The 22246-nt window shown below is 32.4% G+C and overlaps 3 protein-coding genes across 10 annotated transcripts; 2 read left to right on the top strand and 1 right to left on the bottom strand.

Moving 5' to 3' along the window:
* Positions 1-200: 200 nt before the first annotated feature.
* LOC109804754 (vacuolar ATPase subunit F family protein) lies at positions 201-4893 on the top strand. Of its 2 annotated transcripts, none has more exons than XM_020366595.3 (5): positions 201-368; positions 914-1026; positions 2942-3023; positions 3824-3906; positions 4473-4893. In XM_020366595.3, exons 2-5 carry the CDS (start codon positions 964-966, stop codon positions 4635-4637), a joined length of 393 nt encoding a protein of 130 aa, XP_020222184.1. In that variant the 5' UTR covers positions 201-368; positions 914-963; the 3' UTR covers positions 4638-4893. The 2 variants fall into 2 exon arrangements, with proteins under 2 accessions (XP_020222184.1, XP_020222183.1); XM_020366594.3 differs by having other exon boundaries at positions 203-368; positions 955-1026.
* A 5376-nt stretch (positions 4894-10269) lies between these two features.
* On the top strand, positions 10270-14820 carry LOC109804785 (PPR containing protein). 3 transcript variants are annotated; one of them, XM_020366636.3, is made up of 9 exons: positions 10270-10414; positions 10559-10797; positions 10882-11005; positions 11348-11698; positions 11984-12146; positions 12235-12358; positions 12676-12732; positions 13774-14034; positions 14460-14820. In XM_020366636.3, exons 2-9 carry the CDS (start codon positions 10627-10629, stop codon positions 14559-14561), a joined length of 1353 nt encoding a protein of 450 aa, XP_020222225.2. In that variant the 5' UTR covers positions 10270-10414; positions 10559-10626; the 3' UTR covers positions 14562-14820. The 3 variants fall into 3 exon arrangements, with proteins under 3 accessions (XP_020222225.2, XP_020222226.2, XP_020222224.2); XM_020366637.3 differs by having other exon boundaries at positions 10277-10432; positions 11366-11698; XM_020366635.3 differs by having other exon boundaries at positions 10277-10432.
* A 2902-nt stretch (positions 14821-17722) lies between these two features.
* EMB2794 (Tetratricopeptide repeat (TPR)-like superfamily protein) lies at positions 17723-21956 on the bottom strand. Of its 5 annotated transcripts, none has more exons than XM_020366633.3 (3): positions 19184-21956; positions 18944-19087; positions 17723-18474 (listed from the first exon to the last, which is right to left on the bottom strand). In XM_020366633.3, exon 1 carries the CDS (start codon positions 21759-21761, stop codon positions 19506-19508), a length of 2256 nt encoding a protein of 751 aa, XP_020222222.2. In that variant the 5' UTR covers positions 21762-21956; the 3' UTR covers positions 17723-18474; positions 18944-19087; positions 19184-19505. The 5 variants fall into 5 exon arrangements, with proteins under 5 accessions (XP_020222222.2, XP_020222220.2, XP_020222223.2 ...); XM_020366631.3 differs by having other exon boundaries at positions 17723-18460; XM_020366634.3 differs by having other exon boundaries at positions 17723-18392.
* Positions 21957-22246: the final 290 nt, after the last annotated feature.

The following is a 22246-nucleotide window of genomic DNA, read 5'->3' as shown; positions in this document are numbered from 1 at the left end:
TATATATATTATAAGAGGATAAATATACACAATTTTATTATAAAAAAAAAAGTCTGGTTATATGTTAACAATTTTATTATATAAAGAGATAATGTTACTAAAATCTGAAATAAATTTTAAAAAAAGCCTATTTCAATTAAAAGTTAATTGTAATTTATTCCTTACACTGCATAACAAAACAAAGGGAGAAAAAAGAAAAATAAAAAAGTTAAAAAGGGTGGCGAAAGAAATAGGTCCGAAACAGATAGCACGCATAATTGTTGGAGCTCCAAACCAGGCCGGACTCCTCCCTAGCTCCGCCAAGCGCCGCCGTACGCTCTGAAATCTTCCGTCGTCTCCGCCCTCTCCGCTTCCGGCCTTCCGATCTGGTTCGTTCTATCTGTCCTTTGCTCTGAACTGTGAAATTTTTGGATTTAGTTCCCTTGATGCTGATTTTGGTTACGTCGATCCTCTTATGAGGAATTTCAGAGCACAATTCATTTAAATCACTTTAAACAGAGGGCAGATTGTTGTACGCCTGTTTTCAATTCGCATTTCATTTCTCAATTTATAGATCTTTTGATTGGGATCAATGACGAGTAAAGGGATCGTAATTTCAATTAGTCACGTGTAAAGGACCTAAGATCTGTGATTATTTACTATTTAAGAGCACTCGGATTGACTTAGATTTACGATCTTCGAGTCGTGGTTAGTTTGGTATCCCCACGAAAAATTGTGGTGAATTATTCAGGGAAGAGTTTATGTGAAAAATTCCTTGCTGATTCTCAACCCTAATTTTAAGGGGATGCCAAATTGACTCGTAGTAATGAACGGATAATGTGCTTTAATGATGTACCATGTTTATTATTTGGAAGTGGATTGCATTTTATTGTTCAATACTACTTACAGTCTAATACCTAAGGCTAATTGACAGGCTCTCTGACTTTTATTGTTATTCTTGTTTATCTTCTCCAGTCATACCAAATGGCCAACAGAGTTCAAATTCCTACCAACAGTTCAGCACTTATTGCCATGATTGCAGATGAGGTAAGAGTGTGGCAATGTCGTGTGTGCATTCTTCAAGTCTTCACTGCAGAACAACAAGTATTGTGTGTTTATGATGCATGCCCTTTAGATTTTCCTTGGCACGCTTAAAATTTCATTTTGTGAAGGTTGAAATAATTATTGAGGCACGTAACTTTGATTGTTGAATTGTCTTGATAGTATGCTAAGTTGGAAATTATAGTATGCTAAGTTGAATTGTGTTGATTGTTGCTTCATGCAATATGATTGTTGCGTATTTTATGCAATATGGAAGTTGTTTTGTGTCATGCGATCAAGTTGTCTGAAAGACTGTTAAAGCAGATGATATTATGATTGGGATCCAGTAATAGTGAATAAGAAAGCAAATTTCTGTGGAGATTCTAGTCTGAAATCATCCTGGTCCTGGCTAAAATGTTTGAGACTGCAGCAAGAAAATTTTGCAATACTTTTGGAGATCTATTTTGTTATCAGTCTACTAGTGATTATGCACCACTGCAGACTAACCGAGGAAGATATACTATTCTATGTGTTCCTTGTATGGAGCAATAAAAGGCTTAAGATTTGGTTGGTTAGGCTTAAGGTCTATTGAATGGTTCAGACTTGAGTTATAAAAACAGTTGATTGAATTGATAGGTTCCTGAGGAAATTTGAAGGCAAGGCTTTTAAACTAAAATGGTTCAGGGGTCAAGTTGATGACAATTCAGATGCTGTGTAAGAAGCTAATTTGGCTGTTTATAATTTGCAGTTCTTTGGGTAGATTCAAGCAATAATTACTAGGATTTGGAAAAATAAAATGGAGTTTTTAGGTTGTTGTTCTCATCCCAACAAATTAAATCTATACCTGATAAAACTGAAGTTTCTCATAGAAATTGTGGCAAAACCGCAAAAGAAGAAATGAACCTAGGTGTCAACACTTATGGGTTATGGTCAGGGGCATGAAGCATTTGGTTTGATTGCATCACACTCAGTCAGAAAGAGTGATTTGCTGCCATAAGACATAAGCTGATCACTTATATATATTCTGATACTTGAGTGCCTCGATTAAATAGGAGTATAGGACTTATCAAAACTTAGGAGTAAGTGACCCTAAACTTCAGTTTCAAATTCAATTAGACTATTACTCAAATCTGATTATTCAGCAAGATAATGGAACCCCAAAATAGAGAAAAGCAAAAGTGAAACACCTACAGAGCACACACACCTAAAACCCATACATTTAAGTATGACACAACTAAATACTTGCCTTTACAACCTTAATAGGAAAGTACTGAGATATCTCTATAGCTTAAAAAATTATAAGAATTAAAAATTGATAGCTAGAGTGTGTCTGGGAAAGCTGTGGAAATTAGATTATTTTGATAATCGATTATATAAATAAACGATTATTGTTATAATCGATTATAATTAAAATGAAATTTTGTTAAGTTTGTTATAAAACAATTTTAAGATGTTTAATTTCATTTGTATGCAACAAAATAATCAGTTTTTAATGTAGTAAATCAGCTTAAAAGAGAAAAATGTTGTTGAAAAATAATCATAAGCTTTAAATTTTCAGTTTCATAAAAACTGTTTACTTTTGAGGGAAAAAAAACTCTTTACAAATTTAAGCTAGTTTCCCAAACAAGTAGCTTATTTCACCAACAGCTTTTTTCCCACCAAAACAGCTGAAAAGAGAGAATTTAATCTCTCCCAAACACACTCCTAATCTACCAAGAACTGCATCATTAAAATTAGCCACAATCAAATTGAATCCAATTGGTGGGATATTTTATTCTTTAAGCTTGTGTTTTTAATGTCTCAACACTGACTGCACCAGTTCCCCCATTATGTTACAGTTGTAATTTTTTTGCAATTGGCATTCTGATTGAAATGATTAAAACATCCTGAAGGCTTACAATGAGTATTTTATTTTACACAGGATACTGTAGTTGGATTTCTGTTGGCTGGAGTGGGAAATGTTGACATACGCAGGAAGACAAATTACCTCATTGTGGATTCAAGTATGCCAATGAAATATATTTTACTCACTATTCTGTATTATGTTTGTAGGGTTGGTGACAATCCCCTAAATACAATGTTTTTCTTGTTAAATTTTACATTAAAAGTGACTCCTTCCTGTTTTAGCTACCAGACAAATTGTGATAACCAATAAAAATACCTATGTTCTTGTTAATGTTTGTTTTCTATTGAAGACTGCTTAAGAGTAGAGATGTAATCATCTTCAATAGTATTGGTGGAAAAGTAAAGAGTTTGCGGAAGAAATTGAATCCCCCCTCCCTCTCTCTCCCCCCTTTTCACTAATAATTGCAAAAATGCTACCATGTTTTCACTTTATTTCTTGTTTTAAAAGATTTGTTGTAGGCTGTTTTCTCCATTTCCTACAAAAATCTTTGAAAACAAGGTAGCGTTTTCCTAATTATTAGCGAAAATAGGAAATGAAAACAGAACATTTTTTATAAAACAATACAAGCCAAGTTTTCTGTATGAAAGTCCATGTTCCTTATCTGTAGTAGAAAGGATAGAGAATAATTTTTTTATCCTAGAAACTAGTAAGAAATTGACATATCATACTATTATTGTGTTTGCATTATTTTTATTACTTTCTCACTGGTAATTAGTAGATATCCAAGAAACTAAGGGGTTGATTAAGCTAAAACCTTAGGTAGTGCTTTGGTTACTACAGATCTACAACATTTTTCTTTTGCGTGTCAATCGTGTCATGTTATGAAATATTTTTGGTCAGTTTGAAATGTAGTTGATTTTACCATAAGTTTTTTATTTATCTTGACTTTATTTTCAGAAACAACTGTCAAACAAATTGAGGATGCATTCAAAGAATTTACAACAAGGGAGGATATTGCAATTGTGCTAATTAGCCAATATGTAAGTCATATTTCATGGCTATAATAAATGGTGCAGGCAGTTGTGCGCTTGCATGTTAGTTAACATGGCTATAATATATGCAATTTTTTCCTACTTCATATGGTCTGAAACATGACCTTATTTTTTCCATAAGCCCATTTACTTGCTGTGAGAATTGAGAATTGAGAAATTCTGGAAGGAATCTATTCATATCCACAACAGCAGGTTCCTAAACATACATGCGGTTTTGAAGGAACAAAATGCTCAATGAATTATGGTGTATACAATACTAGAGTTTTGCTGGACTGACTTGTCGCTGCGATTCAGAAGTAACCTTGGGGGTTTACATGTTGCCAAGTCATATGGTTTCTCACATTTTTAGTTCAATTATTAGGTCCATCTCTTTAATTGTTGATTCGGCCATCATGGTATCATACCTGAGATTTAAAAAGTATTTTGTTTATTTATTTTGTTTACTTGTGACGTGTGAGCTTGGTTACAACCCTGTTACTCCTAACCTCGGTATACATGCATGTTTTCCATAATTTCAAAGAACCCCTAATCTTATACTTTCTTATGCCGTGCAGGTTGCGAATATGATAAGGTTTTTGGTTGATAGTTATAACAAGCCTGTTCCTGCAATACTTGAAATCCCTTCTAAAGACCATCCTTATGATCCAGCACATGATTCGGTTCTTTCACGCGTAAAGTATCTCTTTAATACCGAATCAGTAGCATCTGGGAGACGCTGAATTCACCCCTTTGAGTTGCAGCTGTTTGGGTGTTTATTGTTTTCTTTGTACATTATGGTTAATAATCTTTTCTTGAAATTTACTGAGTTCAATGTAGCTTAAATAATTTGTGCTGTCTGGGGGATAATTTATATTCCAGTCATAGAACTTCAAGATGGGCGAATATTTGATGGTGTCATGTCAGATTCAGATTAGCTTGAAATATGCACTTCTGTCATCTCTTATTGACTAATTTCATCCGTGTGATTGAAGTTTACATCTGGTCGCATAGGGCAAACCGTCGTGTCGTTTGGTAATATTTGTGTTTTTAACATGTATTTTTTTTTCCTCAATATTATTCTTATTTTATAAAATCTATTTATGAACTTTTAATCCAGTCAATTTTTATATAATTAATTATCTAATTATAAAAGATATTTAACTTTTAATTATTTTAATATTTATTTAAAGTTCAAACAACGTTAATAGTATTTTATCAAAAATAGATTTTAAGCTGTCATAGAGCTTATCACACGATTCATTCTTTATGCCCACAGCATTTTAAAATGAAATGATAAAAACATGAAAAACAATGGACAATGCGAAAAATGTTATTGTATAAATATAAATATAGGACGAATGTTAAGTGATAATTTTACTATAAAATAAAAAGTTAGGTGATAATATTTTTATTGATAGTAAAAACGTGGATACATGGTCATTCGAGATTAATATATTCTGATTCTTTAAATAAGAAATAAATATGTATTATTTTTTAAAAAATTATAAGAAATATAGAACTATTTTAAGATATATTAATTATTAATTATTTAATTTTTTTTATACTATCGTTTTATATTTTTTTATTTATTGTGAAATCTAATTTTATTGAATATGGTTGACTATTTAGAGCATTTTTAGAGACTTATCTTTAAAAAAAAGTTTTTTTAAACATTTTTTTTTACCAGAGAGTTGTTAGAGATTCTTTTAACTTTTTATCTAATTCAATTTTATTTTATTATATTTATTTATAAATTAAATTTTAATACTTTAAAAATAAATCATTAATAATTAAAAGCAATATTGCATCTTGATATAAACCATTTATCATTTTTTGATAGATATAAATCATTTATCATAAATCTGAAATATAATTTATATGTTTAAAAATATTTATTTGTGTAGAATTTAAATATAATTTATATATTTAAATATAATATTTATTTGTAGATATATGTTATAAATTTTAGTGTATGTGTATTACACAAACTACAATACATATTAATAAGACATACACGTACCTATTATGTAAGTGGATGTATTTATTGTTCTATTAAATGGTGGAAAAAAGTATCTTTTACTAAAATGCTTGCATATTATTAAGGCACTTACGTCTCTTAAATATAACTATGTTTCATGAGTAAAAGACACATCTCACGAGTGTAGATTAATTATTGATTGCCAATTTTAGAAGACTGTGTGGACCGTATCCCTAAAAAAATATGACTACTATTTAAACAGTTAAAGTCAAAGGATGTTTTTGGAATAAAAAAATAAATTTATGATATTATTAAAGAAAAATAATTACCTTAAATGCTTCTATTAATCTTAATAAATTTAACTTATAAAGCTAGCTAAAGACTTATAATAAATTAGGAGTCGAAAAGCTAGAAACTAATAAACTATATGATTATATTGAAAGTATTTGATAAACTTAGTTGATAAATATAAAATAAGTGTTATAATGATGGTGAAAGAATGACATGATAGGCAAAATAAAACGGATAAAAAGGAATTTCAAACACATTAATGAGAATAATAAGGGAAAAGAAAATAAAGCTAATTTCAATTAGCTTATAAGAATAAACTATAAGTTTCTAAAATACACTCGTATCAAACAAATTTATTTTATTCAAATTAACTTGTAAATTAGTTAAAGGTGCTTATAAACTTTTGAAATGTCTTGCCAAACAATAAATAGTACTTTAAAAAATTCATGTAATTTTATTTTGATTCTAACTATATAAATATGATTTAACGATCTGTATTTATATTTATATTTTTTATTATAAACATAATTTTTATTGATACATTTTATGTATATGTATATATTTATTATTATAACGATCCACTATGATTCATACACTTTTTAAAATCAACACTATTGATAGTGAAAACTTGACAACTAGGGATATACCAAGTTTATAAAAGAAATAAGCACATATGAACATATATATATATATATATATATATATATATATATATATATATATATATATAATTCTTTCATAAAAATAAATCCAAGATATATGGTATGGATATATTCATTTCATGTAAAAAAAAATATTCTTTTTTAGTTTCTAACTAGAATTAATATTCTATTTTTCTATATTAATTGTATTCGATTTCGATTAATATAAAATACAAAATAAAATTTTTGAAATATTTTATTTTAAAAATTGAAATATCAACAATATTTCTTATAATAACTCGATAATTAATATATATAATTAATATATAATAATATAGAATATAAAATAATATAATAATTTATAATATATATATAATAATATAAAAATAAAAAATATAAATTTCTATATTATATTTTTTATTTTTCATTTCACTTTTTGGGCTATTTTTTAAGTATTCGGCTAAATATTTCAGTGGTACGAAGTCAAATGTTGCAAAATTCATTTCTAATAAAAATTGTTATAAAAAAGCTTGATACAATAGTTTCAATTTTTCCTCTAATTAGATCATTGGCAAAAGCAAAATTTTGTAATCTATTGGGTCATCCCATTAGTAAGTTGGTTTGGGCCAATTTATCTTATTTTGATATTATTGACCAATTTTTGCGTATATGTAGAAATTTTTCTCATTATTACAATGGATCTGCAAAAAAAAAGAGTTTGTATCAAATAAAATATATACTTCGGCTTTCTTGTATAAAAACTTTGGCTCGTAAGCACAAAAGTATTGTGCTTATATATATATATATATATATATATATATATATATATATATATATATATATATATATATATATATATATATATATATATATATATCAAGTGAGAGGAAATTTATTATGAGAGATGAGAGGGTTAAAATATAACTTTTAGATTAATTAAGTGAGAGAAAATTTAGAATTTAATCAAGTGAGAGGAAATTAATCTAAGAATTATATTTTAACTCTCTCATAATAAATTCTCTCTCACTTGATATGCTCCCATATATTTATATATATATATATATATATATATATATATATATATATATATATATATATATATATATATAACATGATTATAAAAGTTAAACACCCTTACTAGTATAAACCAATTATATAAATTTATGTACATTAATCTCAAAATAAATTGTATATCCTAGTGTCACTCGAACACAATTATACAAGCTACACTAAAGTAGCATAAACACCCAACAAAAGGGTCCATCAACTAGGGATGGCAACGAGGCGGGTCGGGTACGGGTTTTATGATACCCGTCCCCGTCCCCGTGACATAAACCCATCCCCGTACCCGCCGGGTATGGGATTTTTATCCCCATCCCCATCCCCGTGGGTTCGAGTATACCCGTACCCGTAAAAAATTATTTTTTTTTTTGAAAAAAAAAATATATAATATTTTTAAAATATTTTTCTATTATATTATAATTATAATTAGATTATTTCTTTATCTCATATTTTAATCAAGAGATTTCTTAATAATTATACAACTATAAATATTTCATATTATAATAAATAATTATATATAATAAAATGTTAAATTTTTTTAATATAATTAAATCGGGTACGGGTACGGGTACGAGTATGGTGTCATACCCATACCCGGTTTAATTTATCGGGTTTTACCCGTACCCGTCCCCGTACCCGGTCAAACCGGGTATTCCCCGTCAAAGTTGGGACGGGTTCGGGTATTACCCACGGGTACGGGTTTATTTGCCATCCCTACCATCAACTCACCGTCGTTGCTCCTCCAGCCTAGTCTTGGCTTGCTCCTATGCAATATATGATCATCACAATCTAAACCACGTAGAAATAGAAAAGTAAGCTAGAGTTCAAAAATATGTAAGCATAACAACCATACATGAAAGCGAAACACTCCAAGACAAATATGTATCTCATTCAAACCTTGTCGAACAAGACATCTAACAATGCACATGATTACACTGCAATATACATCATATGCAAACATCTCAATCAATGTATTGTCACGCATTCACCTACGAAAATCTCCCATCAACTAGATAGTCTAAGTGACTCGATACTATGAAATCAACTTGATCATCTCTAGACTAGATGGACTCGTCAACACAATCGTCTTTAAAATAGATAAACCCATCAAGCGAATTAGCTCACCAATCCTAACAACATGATTTTTCAGATTTCGTCACTTACATTAGAAAAATTTGGTTCCACCATTAGGAGTGGTACCATTGGGTATAAGCATATCACGACTTTGACATGCATTACCAAGTCACATGTGAAGTTAGCCCATTAGCTATTCTCAAAGAATCACACAACCTTTCCAGGTACTTAGTTAAGGGTTGCAGCCCTCAACCTCCTATCTTACTCATCCACTAACTAAGGACTTGGAAGAGATTCAACACACCTCAAAACTCACTCCAAGAGACACACTTACTCATTGGGGGTTTTCTAATAGTGGCCTACCCAAACACTACTACTCCAAGATTTCCTATATGTGATCTTCAGATTTCAAAACTCATTTTCTCTCCTCAAGTCCTAAGTTAGTCAATCATGCCTTAATCTCATATCGTATTCTCAACATCTACATCTCATGTAAACATCATCTAAATACATCACATCCAGTTAATGTGTATAAAGATTAGTAACATCGTACATATATACAACATACATATGCTCCTCATCATCCAACACCATACAAACATCTACACATGTCATATCTAATTAATATATATAGAAATACAACTTTCACACTTCATATGACACGGAATAGAGTTCATACATCTACTCATGTACGTTCATTATACCACATTTCAAAACACAATCATCATTCAAGTATCTTGCGCTTGGGGTAACATACCTTGCACCTAGTATCATTGAGATAAAGAGTTCCTTATTTCACTCACTTAGAAATAAATTATTTATAATATTTAATTTATAAAATGTTTAAAAGTTAATTATTATAAAAATTAATAAATTATTATTATATATATAATGCGATTATATGACAATATAAATTTTAATTCTATAAAATTATAAACTGAAATAAGAATTTTACAAATTAAACATGTAAATAACCAACAAAATCAAAGAGATACAATTGAACTTAGATTTGAATTATTTAAGTAAAATTTCGAGTTGAAAATTTATGAATAAAAATACTAAGATTAAAATGAGAGACCACAAACTAAAATTTCTGATGTAAATCAGAAAAATTAACAGATACTTTACATGTATAATATGCTAAAAAACAATTATAGGCACAGTTTGAGTATGGATTTATACGCTAGAAAGCAACAAAAAGAAACGATGAATAAAATCTATAGAATATAGAGATAGAGTATATGCTACAGTTGGGAGCAGGCTCGGAGTCTGGGTCAGTCATCCTAGCCGCAGCTATAATAAATTGTTTTAAAATGTTAAACTGTGACAACATAAACATTTAATTGTTTATAGAAATTAGAAATTAGAAATTAGAAAGAAAATAAAAGAAGAAAGGTAGTAGAGTCAACTAGTAACTGGTGCGGAGATGGGAGTGAGGTTTGGGAACAGCTTTGAGCACCGGAAACCTCAGGTGCGGTCTCACCCTCAGGTTTGGACTCTTCCTTCTTCCCCCCTCTCTCTCTCTGGATAGCCGTTACCGTTAAAATTCTCATTCATTCTCTCTCTCTCTTCATCTCACTACCATGCTTTCTCTCTCGCTCAAACCCTTTTACAGTGACGGATTCAAGCGCCACCTCCACGCTCAACCCATCGACTTCGGCTGAATTCCTCCTCTTCAACAAAATGGCCGCTAGGGTTCCCGTCCAGCACTACAATCTCAACTCTCCCTCTTCCTTCATTGAGAGTCCTCTCCATGTCCTCAACGCCGTCGACGCCAGAACCTCCGCCATCGACCACATCACCGCCGACGACAACCCCAACGACGACTCCGCCTCCGCCTCCGCCTCCGCCGTCGTCAGTGCTCCCTTACCCTAATACTCCCTCTTTTCCCTTTTTTCAATTTTTCCACTCTATCAAAATCCTTCCATCTCCTCGCAGGATTGTATCAATGAATCGCACAGGAGCTGTTTGCCACTTCACAGTGTGGAGGTAGACGAGGATCGCGCCAGTCTCGACACTAACGAGTCTTCTAGAACCTCTTACGATGTGTTGTCTGTCGAGGGTAAAATTCGCTTCAACTTCTGATTTCTGACATCTGTCTTTTTGAGTAAATTTTTACATAAGCACTTATAGGAGAAAATAATAAGAAGGAAAGATAGAATAAGCTGCTTTATAAGTTAGAATTAGCTCATGCACTAATTAATTTTGTAGAAGCTCTCCTCTATTAGCTTCTCTAAATGATAATTTTAGATTACTTAGAAGTTTATTTCAATTTTCTTTCTTATTTATTTTTCTTCTAAAACTGTTTCTGGAGAAATTTATCCAAACAGACTCATTGTTCTAGATGTGTGTGGTTTTTGTGTGGTGAAGGTTGAGTTAACTAGTTAAGGTGAATTGATTTTAGTTCAACTTGGACTACTAGATGTTTCACCTATTGAATCCTCGAGGGCGAGGTTTTTGCAAATTGTTGTGGACCATTTTATTGATGACCGTGTCATTGAGGTGCCTGACTCTGAGGCTGATTATGCCGGCCAAGATAAAATGAGTAAGAGGAGGACGAGAGAGATCCAGTATGAAGGAGACCCGAATTTTGCTCTGCCTTTGATGTATGTGGCGAATATGTATGAAAGTTTAGTTAGTGATGTGAATAATAGGCTTGCTTCCTTGAATGGTATTCGGGAGAAGACAATTGGGGTTGCACTTGAAGCTGCAGGTGGTTTGTATAGAAGACTGGCTAAGAAATTTCCAAAAAAAGGTATTTATTCTCCCTTGTATCCTTCGTGTATTATAGATAGATTTGACTCCCCTTTTTTTTTTTTTTGGGTGGGTTGGGGGGGGGGGGGGGTTGCCAATTTAGTTGTTTGAAGATGATTTTTCTATTCCATGTATAATACTTAAAAAAAAAAAAAATTGTGCTCTGGCCTTATGTGCACTAGGCAGTATGGTGTAGGAGGAAATATTCTTTTTTCCTCTTTCTTGACTTGGTCAGACATACTGATTGCAACATTTAATGCCTTTTGTCTGAGTTGCCCCTCATCAGGACCATGTACGTTCAAGAGAAGAGAATTGGCAACTTCAATGGAAACGAGGACAAGGTTCCCAGAACTAGTTATACAAGAAGAGAAGCGTGTTCGCTTTGTGGTAGTTAATGGATTAAGAATTGTTGAAAAACCAAATAATGTGCCGATTGATGATGCTGAGTGGTAAGTTGAATAATGGATAAGAATTGTTGAAAAACCAAATAATAGTGTAATGCTTGGTCTCACTGGTTTTGTTCTTGGTTGGTTTTAGGTTCAAGAAATTGACAGGTCGGAGTGAAGTTGCAATCTCAGCTAGTGATTACAAATTTTACTCTCCAAGACACAAGTATAGGCGTGGTGCATCAATTTCACTTTCAAATATCCCAGATATTGCTGTATGTGTGATGTGCTTCATTTTTTGCAAATGAATTGCTTCTTTAAAGATGTATAACACATGAGCTACTGCAGTTTTGTGCACAATGTCTAAACTGACATTTCTAAATTTGCACCATTTTGCAAAAGTTTTACTAGCATGCTGATTATGAATATAATGTTTGTCATCTGCTACCTGCATAATTATGATTGATATATCATGGTGATTGATGTATATTATACTAAAGGGAATAGAAGACTATATTTAAAGGATGCCACTTCTTTGTATCCAAACTCTATCTTGTCTTTATGCTATTGACTTTTGACTTGTTTTTAACAGGGTTATCCTGGAGCAGAAAATTCTACTACATTGGCTACTACTCAAGGATTTCGCTCAGTAAGTGATATATAAGTTAATATATATTTCTGTCACTTTTGGTTTTTGATAGAAATGTAGTACCTTATTACAAAGAATAGGGAAGAATTCCCATGAATACGGCTACAAATTTCTGTCACTGTTGGTCCTGAGCATCTGCCAACAGCCAACATAATTCTATCAAGGTCTCATTGCCTAAGGGGAACCACAATACAAAAGCTAACTGTTGTAATTGGAGATTCCAAGGCTTTATAAACCTCAATCTAGAATCCCATACTTCTAATGTGGGACTCATCTCATACCTTGCCTTTGGATCCTAATATTCCACCACTTTCAACAGCCCTAGCACCCAGGCCAATGAGCTGTGCACTTGCCCTTTGACTAGTCTCAAGGGAACATGTCACTAGCTGAGCTACTTGTTTGCAATTGAGAGACATGATAAAAGCTCTGATATTAGTTGATAGAAATGTAATATCTTATTACGAATAATAGGGGAGATATCCTCTGAACAAGGCATCAAATTTGCAAAACTTCCAGGTAGCTGCACCTCTCCATGCCCAAAACCTCCAATTCTCTCACTAATGACTAGATGACCTTCTCTCCCACCTCCCCCTCTTATTTTGTTTGCAAACATACATCATTTCTTCAAAGTTCAAGCTGTCTCATCCCAACTAACCTACCTAACTAACTTTCTCAATATCAAACTAAAACTAACAGACACCTAACAATTTGTTTTCAGATGGGTGCGAACTGCAGATAGCATCAATGACTCCATTAATTTAAGTTGGATCAAATAACAACTTGTTGCTAGTGGTGATTGGTGTCTTCTTATTTATAAATTGACAATAATATTATATTTAAGCACAGGGCATTAGCTTCCTTCTTTTTTTTGTGTACTTCTGGAAATTGTTTGTTTACCCAATTTTCACGCCTTTGCCTTAATTATGCTTTCCGTTGCTTTGGTTATGCTTAGTGTGGATCTTGGGACATTTTTTTCCTGTTAATTTTAATAATCTTTTATTAAGAGCATTAGCATTATGTGGAAGCTTTTTTTCTTGCCAGCCACAAAATCAGCAGCAAACCCCGTGCAAACATCACCTGCAGTCATTGTCACATCAACCTCAGTTTCACCCAGTTCTCCAGAACAACCAAACTATGCACCAAAGTCAGCATGCAGGGCCCTATTCTCATAACCCTCAAAGTGGACCTCCCTCACACCTACCTGAAATTTCTCATGCTCACCAGCCAATATCAATATCTCAACATATGACTTGCTTACAACCACTCGCTGGTGGCCATGTTGGAGGACGCTTGCACATGCTGGTGAGTTTATTCGTTGAATTTTGTTTTATCAAATTAGTATAGGGTTTTGCAATGCGATTTGCATGTCTAAAAGCGTGGTAACACTAACTTTGCTGTTCTGTGTCATTTCTCGAATTGCGGAGTTAATACTCGGCTACTTTGTATTTGCTCTAAGTCCGATCCCCGGTATGATGTTTTAACATTTAAACATAACTACGAAAGTAGGTGCTTGTTTTGGATTTCTCAATAGGACTTCATATTAGTACTAAGTTTTCACTGGATCTGCCTTATGTGTAGTATAAATATGGCACATGAACTGGCTATCAGTTTAAATCTATATAATGCTATATGATGAGACACTTGAACAAATTTGTTGATTTTAGTTGTTTGCCATTTCCTTTAATAACTTTTTTTTGCTGAGTTGTATCACGTTGCTTATTATACAGCCAACAACTCCTGCAAAATTTTGTGATGAATGTGGGGCTCCGTATTTGAGGGAAACATCTAAGTTCTGCTCCGAGTGTGGTTCAAAGAGGTTAGGAACATAGCAGGTTTGGACAAGTCCTCATCATTTTTTTAATCACAGGTGTACTCAGGTATTTGATATTATTAGCTTTCGTTGTATTTTATGTTATGAAAAATGTATTTAACCTAATAAATAGAAAATAGTATAGTTTTCACTTGAAAGGTGTGGTCTGGTAAATAGTTGTAGATATATCTATTGGGTTTGCACTTGGCGATCTTGTTTGTTTTTGGCTTTTCTCTGTTTTAGTAATGGGATGCTCAAATTGACTATATTTTTATTAATTAGCCACATTGGTGTGGTGAAATCGTGCGTCGTATATTTCTCAAGGGTTTTTTGATTGGATCGGAAGATTTTGCACACACAAGAAGCTCAATAGTTTGATTCTTTTGACTTGTTTAGTTTAGTTATTTTTAATAAATGAAACTTTATTATGGATTAATTTCTTTTGGTTTCACTTTCGATGGTGGTCAATGCTATAACTCAGTGGAAAATATGAAAAATTAGGTAGTTCATAAAACTTACCAGCAAGAAAGCAAGTAGTCCTCTGAAGCATGGCATTTTGAATTGAAAACCATAAAGACCCTAAACTTTGGCATATCAAGATATGTTCTATTATAGGTTGAATAATTCTTTAACCAATTCCATAACCTTTTTTTTTTTTTGGGTAATAGAAGGAAAGAAAAAAAGTAAAGAAATTACAATCTTAGGACAGATAGATTCAACACATCTGCAAGCAACTGTCCACGTTAATCTATTGGAGGCACTTCCAAACCCGTGAAATAGGCTTCAGAGAGTGATCTTAGCTTTGCAAGATAATTTGCACAATGGTTTTCTCATATATGGAGGGTAACAATTCCAATTTTCAAAAATAACCTCTAATGTCTTCTACGATTGTAGCATACCCATTGCAAGTATTGGTACCATGTGTGATCAAACTCACAAAATGCAAAGAGTTAGAAGCACAAATTACATTAATAAAATTTAACTCCCAAGTCAAATGTAGACCTTGATGGATAGTTTCTAATTTTGCTTTGAGAATATCCATAACACCGATATCACCATAGAACTCAAGAATTCAACTGGCATTTGAGTCCCTAAAAAAATCCCCATATCCTGCAAGTCCAGGATTAGTGTGACAGTTTCCATCTACATACAAGGTCACATGATTGTTGTGTGAACAAATACAAGTAGCCATTCGTTGATGTTCATCTGGCATAGGACCTCTAGTGTTGGGTTCAAATGCACTTTGCACACTCTCAACAAGATTGTAAATTCTGGTTATAATTACATGTGGTTGCTGATAAGTATTCTAAAAAAATTTACATTTCTTGCTTTCTAAATCTCCCGCAATAAAATGGGAAATAACACTCCAAACTTCATGCAATTTGTGACGAATCCTAACCGATTTTGAATATTCCCATCAGATAACAATTGAGAAAGCACAATTAACAACTGAAGAAGTATCTATTTCTTTTCAGTTCATACTGATTAAGTACAATTTTATAATTTGTTTAGTTTATAATTTTATACTGATCAAGTTTTTGATTGAACTAGTTGGGTTTTAGTTGAGGTACATTGTTTGGTTTTTAAGTAATCAATAAATAAATTCAAATAAAAGGGTTATCTATATGCAAAAGTAGTTGGTCGCAATAAAAATTTGACGTGTTGCTAGCAAAATTTACTTTGAAGTGACATTTATTTGAATCTTCAAAACGTTAAGTGGGAGGTTTTATTTTAAGTATTGATAGTAAATATACCGTTTTGAAAAATATTTTTAGAAGCGTATTTTAAGAATCACAAAACAATTTTAGAAATTACTTTTCTGTTAATAATAAAAACAAACATTATTTTTAATCAGCCATTCATTATAAAATCAATGAACTTTTGAAATGATGCTTTTTTAAAAAAAATTACAACCTTGAGTCTAATGTATGTAATATTGAAGATGGGGTGAAAAATTAGGATTTAAGAATAATGAAGAGTGCAAAAAATAAGACTTCAAAAATAATAATGATGAGTGGAGTTTCTTGATTTTTGGAGAAAAAATATTATAAAAAAGTAAAAAATAATAATCAACCAAAAGTGGGTAGAAAATGATAGTGAGAAAAAAAGAGTGGAAAAAAGTTGAATGAAAAAATGACTATTAAAAATAAAATTTATTTTAAAAAATAAATTAAAAGAGTATATAGGAAGATAAAAAAAAATTGAAAAGAGACTTATTTATTAAAAAGGGGAAATACATGTATGATGTATCATTTGCCTTATTAATTTTGTCTAGGGGTGAATTTATTTGTTTTCCCCTAATCATAAATTTTGATTCAATCATTTATTAGAACTTAGACCCAATCCCTATGATATACGAGACAAGATTGGATCATTTCTTGTTTTTATTAATATATATAAATCTCATCATCATGTATAACTAAATTTTAGAAAAAAAAAGTATGAAATTTAATTTAAGATACATTTTACAGTATATAATTTAAAATAAATAATATCAATATCAATATCATATTATGTTATACAAAATATGATGTATTAAATAAAAATATTAATACACGATTATTTACAAAAACTTATAATTTTTAAAATGATGTAAAACATTGCATTGAATTAGAATGACTAAAAATATAGTTTAAATCCATCATCTAAATACATTAAATTAATTTTTAAACTCGTTAAAATCGACCTCAGACAAGCTGAATTAGAAAATCATGACAAATATGCTACCACCATTATCTTTTCGGCTTATTATTGCCATCATTATTTGTTACTACAGCCACCAGTATTTTCTATTGCCATCACGTGTTTTGTTCTTCTAGCACTAGAATTATATGTACGCATGGTGACAATTTTGACAAGACAAATAAACAAATGTTAAATTAATTGCCATGCACGAAAAATAAATAAAAATAAAATAATAATAATAACTAAAAATAAATAAATAAATAATTCCATTTCATTTCTATTTCCATCGTTCGTATGGAAGTCATTCTAACAAATCAAACATGAAACTTGATTCCTCTCTGCTAGAGGGAACTTATATCTTCTACGTGTTTACACTTGCATATTTGTTATATTTCATATTTAAACACTAACTGAAAGGCTTTATCCTGGATGAAAGTAGAGCCAAGCAAATAAATACAACGCCGACAGATTCAGGTGAAATGGGTAAGAGGGGAATTATTGGTGAATACGTGTCGCAATCTGATGTATAATTTTTTTTTGTACAGTTCTATTATTTTGCAGACACAAGGAAAAGAAAAATAATCTGAACTCATACTGTTCATCATATAATTTTTTTTTGTTGGTCTTGTACACTTTTTCTTTGGATTCCACAACTCACATTAACGTCATGTGGTCCATTTTTTCTTTGGATGCCATCACTCACATCATATGAGCTTTCTGGATGGAAATGTTTGTTAAACCGAAAGTTGAGTAGAAATTGTCGCTGAATTTCTTTATGCTAACAAAAATCTAATATACATATGAACTTGTGTACCCCCATTTAAATATTTAAAGGTGTGAAAATACTGCATGTCATACCCCAATAATATAGTGGTATTGTTTTGGCACATTGTCTCATTTAATTGTTCATTCTTTGTGATACAAAGGCTGGTCAAAACACCTGAGAATGCTGGTAATCTTTTATTAGTCATCCTTTGAGTCTAGTAACCCTATAATGAGACAACCTCTTCTCTGCCTAAACTTTTTAATGCCAAAAAATATACCTGATCTTGTATTTTTCTTTGTTAGCAACAAGATTGGAAAGAGAACAAGGGAAGCCTGAATCTGTCCACCCATTGAAAGATTCACAAATTTCTAGCTCTAGACCTTGTGGATCCAATGTCATCTAGAAGCAAAACAAATGAGACCATATCAGGTGCATAAAATGCCTCAGCTTCCAAGCAAAAGAACAACCTGATCATAATGTACTGCCGATTATCAGCATGTTAGCTTAAATATGTAGTTGGTTTACAATTGGCAGAAATATGGGATAAATTAACTTGGGACAGACCTACCTACTGAGTTAGCAACGAAAAACTCGCATCAATTTCTAATCTATGTGCAATAAAATTTATTTGTTAGATTAAAAGTAGTAGTACCTAACACCAATGCCAATGCTGACAATTATAATCAAAATAAAAATTGTTTTTGGAACTGTATGAACTGTGTGAAAAATGTTCAACAGTAAGCGTTTATAATGTGAAATGCATACATAGAATCATAAAAGTGGTGCTAGTTCAACAGAGCTAGGAAAGATTTTACAAGTCGTTTTCTCATAAAACGGAGAAAGTTTCTGTACAGGGCCCTATATATCAGTAAAGGGGCTTGAGATCACTACTATGGTTGCATGTGCTGAAATTATTATAATTAATAAAATGCAAAGAAAGTATCATACACCTTGCATGTCTAAGTGGTGAGAGGGCATCCACTATGGCTGAACTCTGCATCCGGCAATTGAAGATTTGCTGTTGTGAAAATCAATTTCTGATTGGGAAGCATTAAGCTTGTGCAATTTTTTAACAACAGCTGGAAGTAAGGGCACTGTAACAAAAGGAATAACACTATAAGACAACTTGTATCAATTACATAACTTGAAAGAAAATAAATCTAGGTATACAGAAGAATAGTGCCCAGTACCTATAATTGTGAACTTCCTAGTTATAATATTAGCCAAAGTTGATTTCAAACCAGGAAAGCATCATGTTATGGCTGTCTTGATGATCACGTGAGAACATGAATGTGATATGCAAGCCCCAGAAGCTGCAGGATTTATATCATAAAAATTTGAGTGCCTAGAGAATGAGAATGCATCAACTGAAACAGCCAGTTGCTATTAGATAAGGATGCATCAAATTCATTTCAATTACGTTATTGAACTTTGGTGTAAAATGAAGTAATCTAGATTGCAGGCCACCAAATAAGGAACAATAAACCAAGTATGTAAAACATGTTTTCCCACTCAAGTGTGTACAGAAGGAAATTTTATGTCAACAGTCCCAGCAATAAGGCCCCTCCTCATCATATCATCATGAAGTGCCTGAGCTTCATTGATGTCTCCTCGTTCATAATATTTTCTCAATAGATGAATACAGAGAACTTGATCAGGAATAATGCCCTTCTTGAGCATCTCATCTAGCAATGACTTTGCCTGCTGTACTTGACCATAACGAGAAAAACCCCAAATCAGTGATGTGTAAGCATGCAGGTCTAGCTCCATACCCATTTCAATCATTCTATCCCGCCAACTCAAAGCTTCTTCAGGATTTCCATGCTTCATGTTCCCATCAATCAAAGAAGTGTAAACTAATTTATCTGGACTGATTCCCTTATCCAGCATCTCATTGAATAGGTTCTTGGCTTCTTCAACACAATCATTTTTACAAAGGCCATCAATCAGAGCAGTATAAATCATAATATTAGGTTGCAAACCAGTTCTAGTCATGTGTTCAAAGTAACTAATAGCCTGTTTAACTAAACCTTTTTTGCATAAACCATCAATTAGTACACCATATGTTACCACTGTTGTCTTGATACCTAATTCTTGCATCTCTTGCAATAGATTAACAGCTTCCGTGGTTTCCCCAACCTTAAAATATGCATCCATAAAGGTGGTATATATATAACTATTTGCAGTCAGACCACAATCCATCATCTCGCAAATTACAGCCTTAGAATCTTGTATTTTATTTTGTCTGCAAAGGCCCCATATTTTAGTTCCATAGAGCAACAGATCTGGTTTGAAGTTTTTCTTGTTCATTTCCTCTAAAATATCCATGGCATTCTTTATCATCTTAGCCTTGATATATCCATGAAAAAGGCAAGTATAAATCTGCTGATTAAGAGTCCATCCAGCTTTCAACAATGCTCCAAATAATTCTTCTGCTTCTCTCATTCTTCCATCTTCACAAAGACCATCCAGTAAAGCAGTGTAGGTGACAATATTTACGTTAACTCCAGCCTGCTGCATCTCCCTTTCCAGTTTAAATGCTTCATTGAGATCACCTATTTTACAATTTGCATCAATCAGAGATGTATATGTAAATTCATTGGGTAGAAGACCAACATGTATCATGTCAATGAAAAATTTATTTGCTTCCAGTATCATGCCCGCCTTGCAAAATGCATCAATTAGTGTACTATAAGTTACAACATTTGGTTGCAACCCTCTTTGCTTCATCTCGTGCAGATACTCAAAAGCTTGAGGAATTCTTTCAAATTTACAAAAACAATTAATAAGAGAATTGTATGTTATCAAATCCGGTTTACATCCTGCATCTTTCATTTCGTCAAATACAATAACTGCCCCGGTTAATAACCCTGCCTTTCCATACCCATCAATGAGAGAATTATAAGTGACAACGTCCGGTCTAAGACCCATGCATTTCATTTCTTCAAATAAACTCCTGGCAGTTTCTAAGTCCCCTTCTCTGGCCAGACAACCTATCACTATATTATATGTAAAAACCGAGAGCGAAAGACCAGCCACAACCATGTCCTTGAAAAAACTAAAGGACAAATTCCCTTTGCCTGATTTCGAAAGCCTGTGAAGAAGCTCATTACAGGACCTCACTTTTGGCAGAACCCTGAACCTGTTCATCTTCCAAAAGCATTGCCTAGCCTCCTCAAGCATCCCCAACTCTACTAAAACACTAAACAAAGTATCAAACACACCAAACCCAGGCCTACAAACATTCCTGGTCGACCACAACATATCAAAAAAATCACAACCCGGAATTTCCCTCCCCAACAAAATCCACTCCCTAATTACACTTCTGGCATCAAGATAAAACACCCCACAAAATAAAATGTGAGCCAAAATGCAATAAGACTCCGCGGTGTGGCGAAACCCAGGTCGAGCCCCGGCCTCCTTGAAGAACTTCAGGGCTGATTTTGGGTCCCCTTTCAATTTCACCAAAGCCTTGGACACCCAAATGGGTGCCAATGCTGATTCAAACATGTGGGGACCGTCTTTCTGCAAGGCACTACGCATTGATTCGGATGCAATGTCATCAAAAGAAGGTTTCGAGACAAAGGGGTATCTTATAACGCACAGAAAGCTAGTGAACCAAATCATGGGGCGTGCAAAAATTGAATTTTGAGAAGAGGGAAACGAAGGAGTGAAGAAAAGGGGAAAAGGGTTTTGAAGAGGTGAGGAATAGAAGGAGCTTACTCGGGGCGAGGCCCTGCCACCGACGTTGCGCGCAAAAAGCAACATTTTTGGTGAAAAGAACTTCAACTGGATTTTGATTCTTCATATTGGGGATTGGTGTTGGTAAAGCATGAAGGGATTCATTGCTAGTGTTGATGGAACAAGAATGAATGGCTTAATGCTATTAGGGTTTATGGAGGATACGGGGAAGACCATTCCGGCCATTCGTTGTGTTCAATTTCATAGTCAATTTTATTTGACTAAAAAAAAGGTGTGAAGGAGTAATGATCAAATTTGTCATATTATTATTTTTATTTTTTAAAAATTACATTTTTTTATGACTTTGATATACTATTTTTAATTATATATTTTTTTATATTAATTTATACCTATAATAAAAGAAATATATTTTAGTAATCATTCTACTTTTTAATAAATCATTATATTCCTTAAAAAGTAAAAAAAAAATTCTTATATTTTTTTTAAATAATTATCTATAATTTTTAATATTTATTTATGTATAGTTATTAAAGGCATGAAGTGCTTCAACC

Source organism: Cajanus cajan, chromosome 2 (assembly GCF_000230855.2).
Source record: "Cajanus cajan strain Asha chromosome 2, NIPB_CcT2T_4, whole genome shotgun sequence".
NCBI lineage: Eukaryota > Viridiplantae > Streptophyta > Magnoliopsida > Fabales > Fabaceae > Cajanus > Cajanus cajan.
The sequence above is the reverse complement of the archived record's forward strand: the minus strand, read 5'-3'. Positions and strand labels throughout refer to the sequence as shown.

What these genes read in the sequence shown, in the direction of transcription:
- LOC109804754 (XM_020366595.3), top strand. Translation starts at nt 964, where the DNA reads ATGGCCAACAGAGTTCAAATTCCTACCAACAGTTCAGCACTTATTGCC. An exon ending in TTGCCATGATTGCAGATGAG is followed by an intron (nt 1,027 to 2,941) that starts GTAAGAGTGTGG and finishes TATTTTACACAG; the next exon opens with GATACTGTAGTTGGATTTCT. An exon ending in TTGTGCTAATTAGCCAATAT is followed by an intron (nt 3,907 to 4,472) that starts GTAAGTCATATT and finishes TATGCCGTGCAG; the next exon opens with GTTGCGAATATGATAAGGTT.
- LOC109804785 (XM_020366636.3), top strand. Translation starts at nt 10,627, where the DNA reads ATGGCCGCTAGGGTTCCCGTCCAGCACTACAATCTCAACTCTCCCTCT. An exon ending in CCGATTGATGATGCTGAGTG is followed by an intron (nt 12,147 to 12,234) that starts GTAAGTTGAATA and finishes GGTTGGTTTTAG; the next exon opens with GTTCAAGAAATTGACAGGTC. An exon ending in CTACTCAAGGATTTCGCTCA is followed by an intron (nt 12,733 to 13,773) that starts GTAAGTGATATA and finishes TTTTCTTGCCAG; the next exon opens with CCACAAAATCAGCAGCAAAC.
- EMB2794 (XM_020366630.3), bottom strand. Translation starts at nt 21,761, where the DNA reads ATGTTGCTTTTTGCGCGCAACGTCGGTGGCAGGGCCTCGCCCCGAGTA.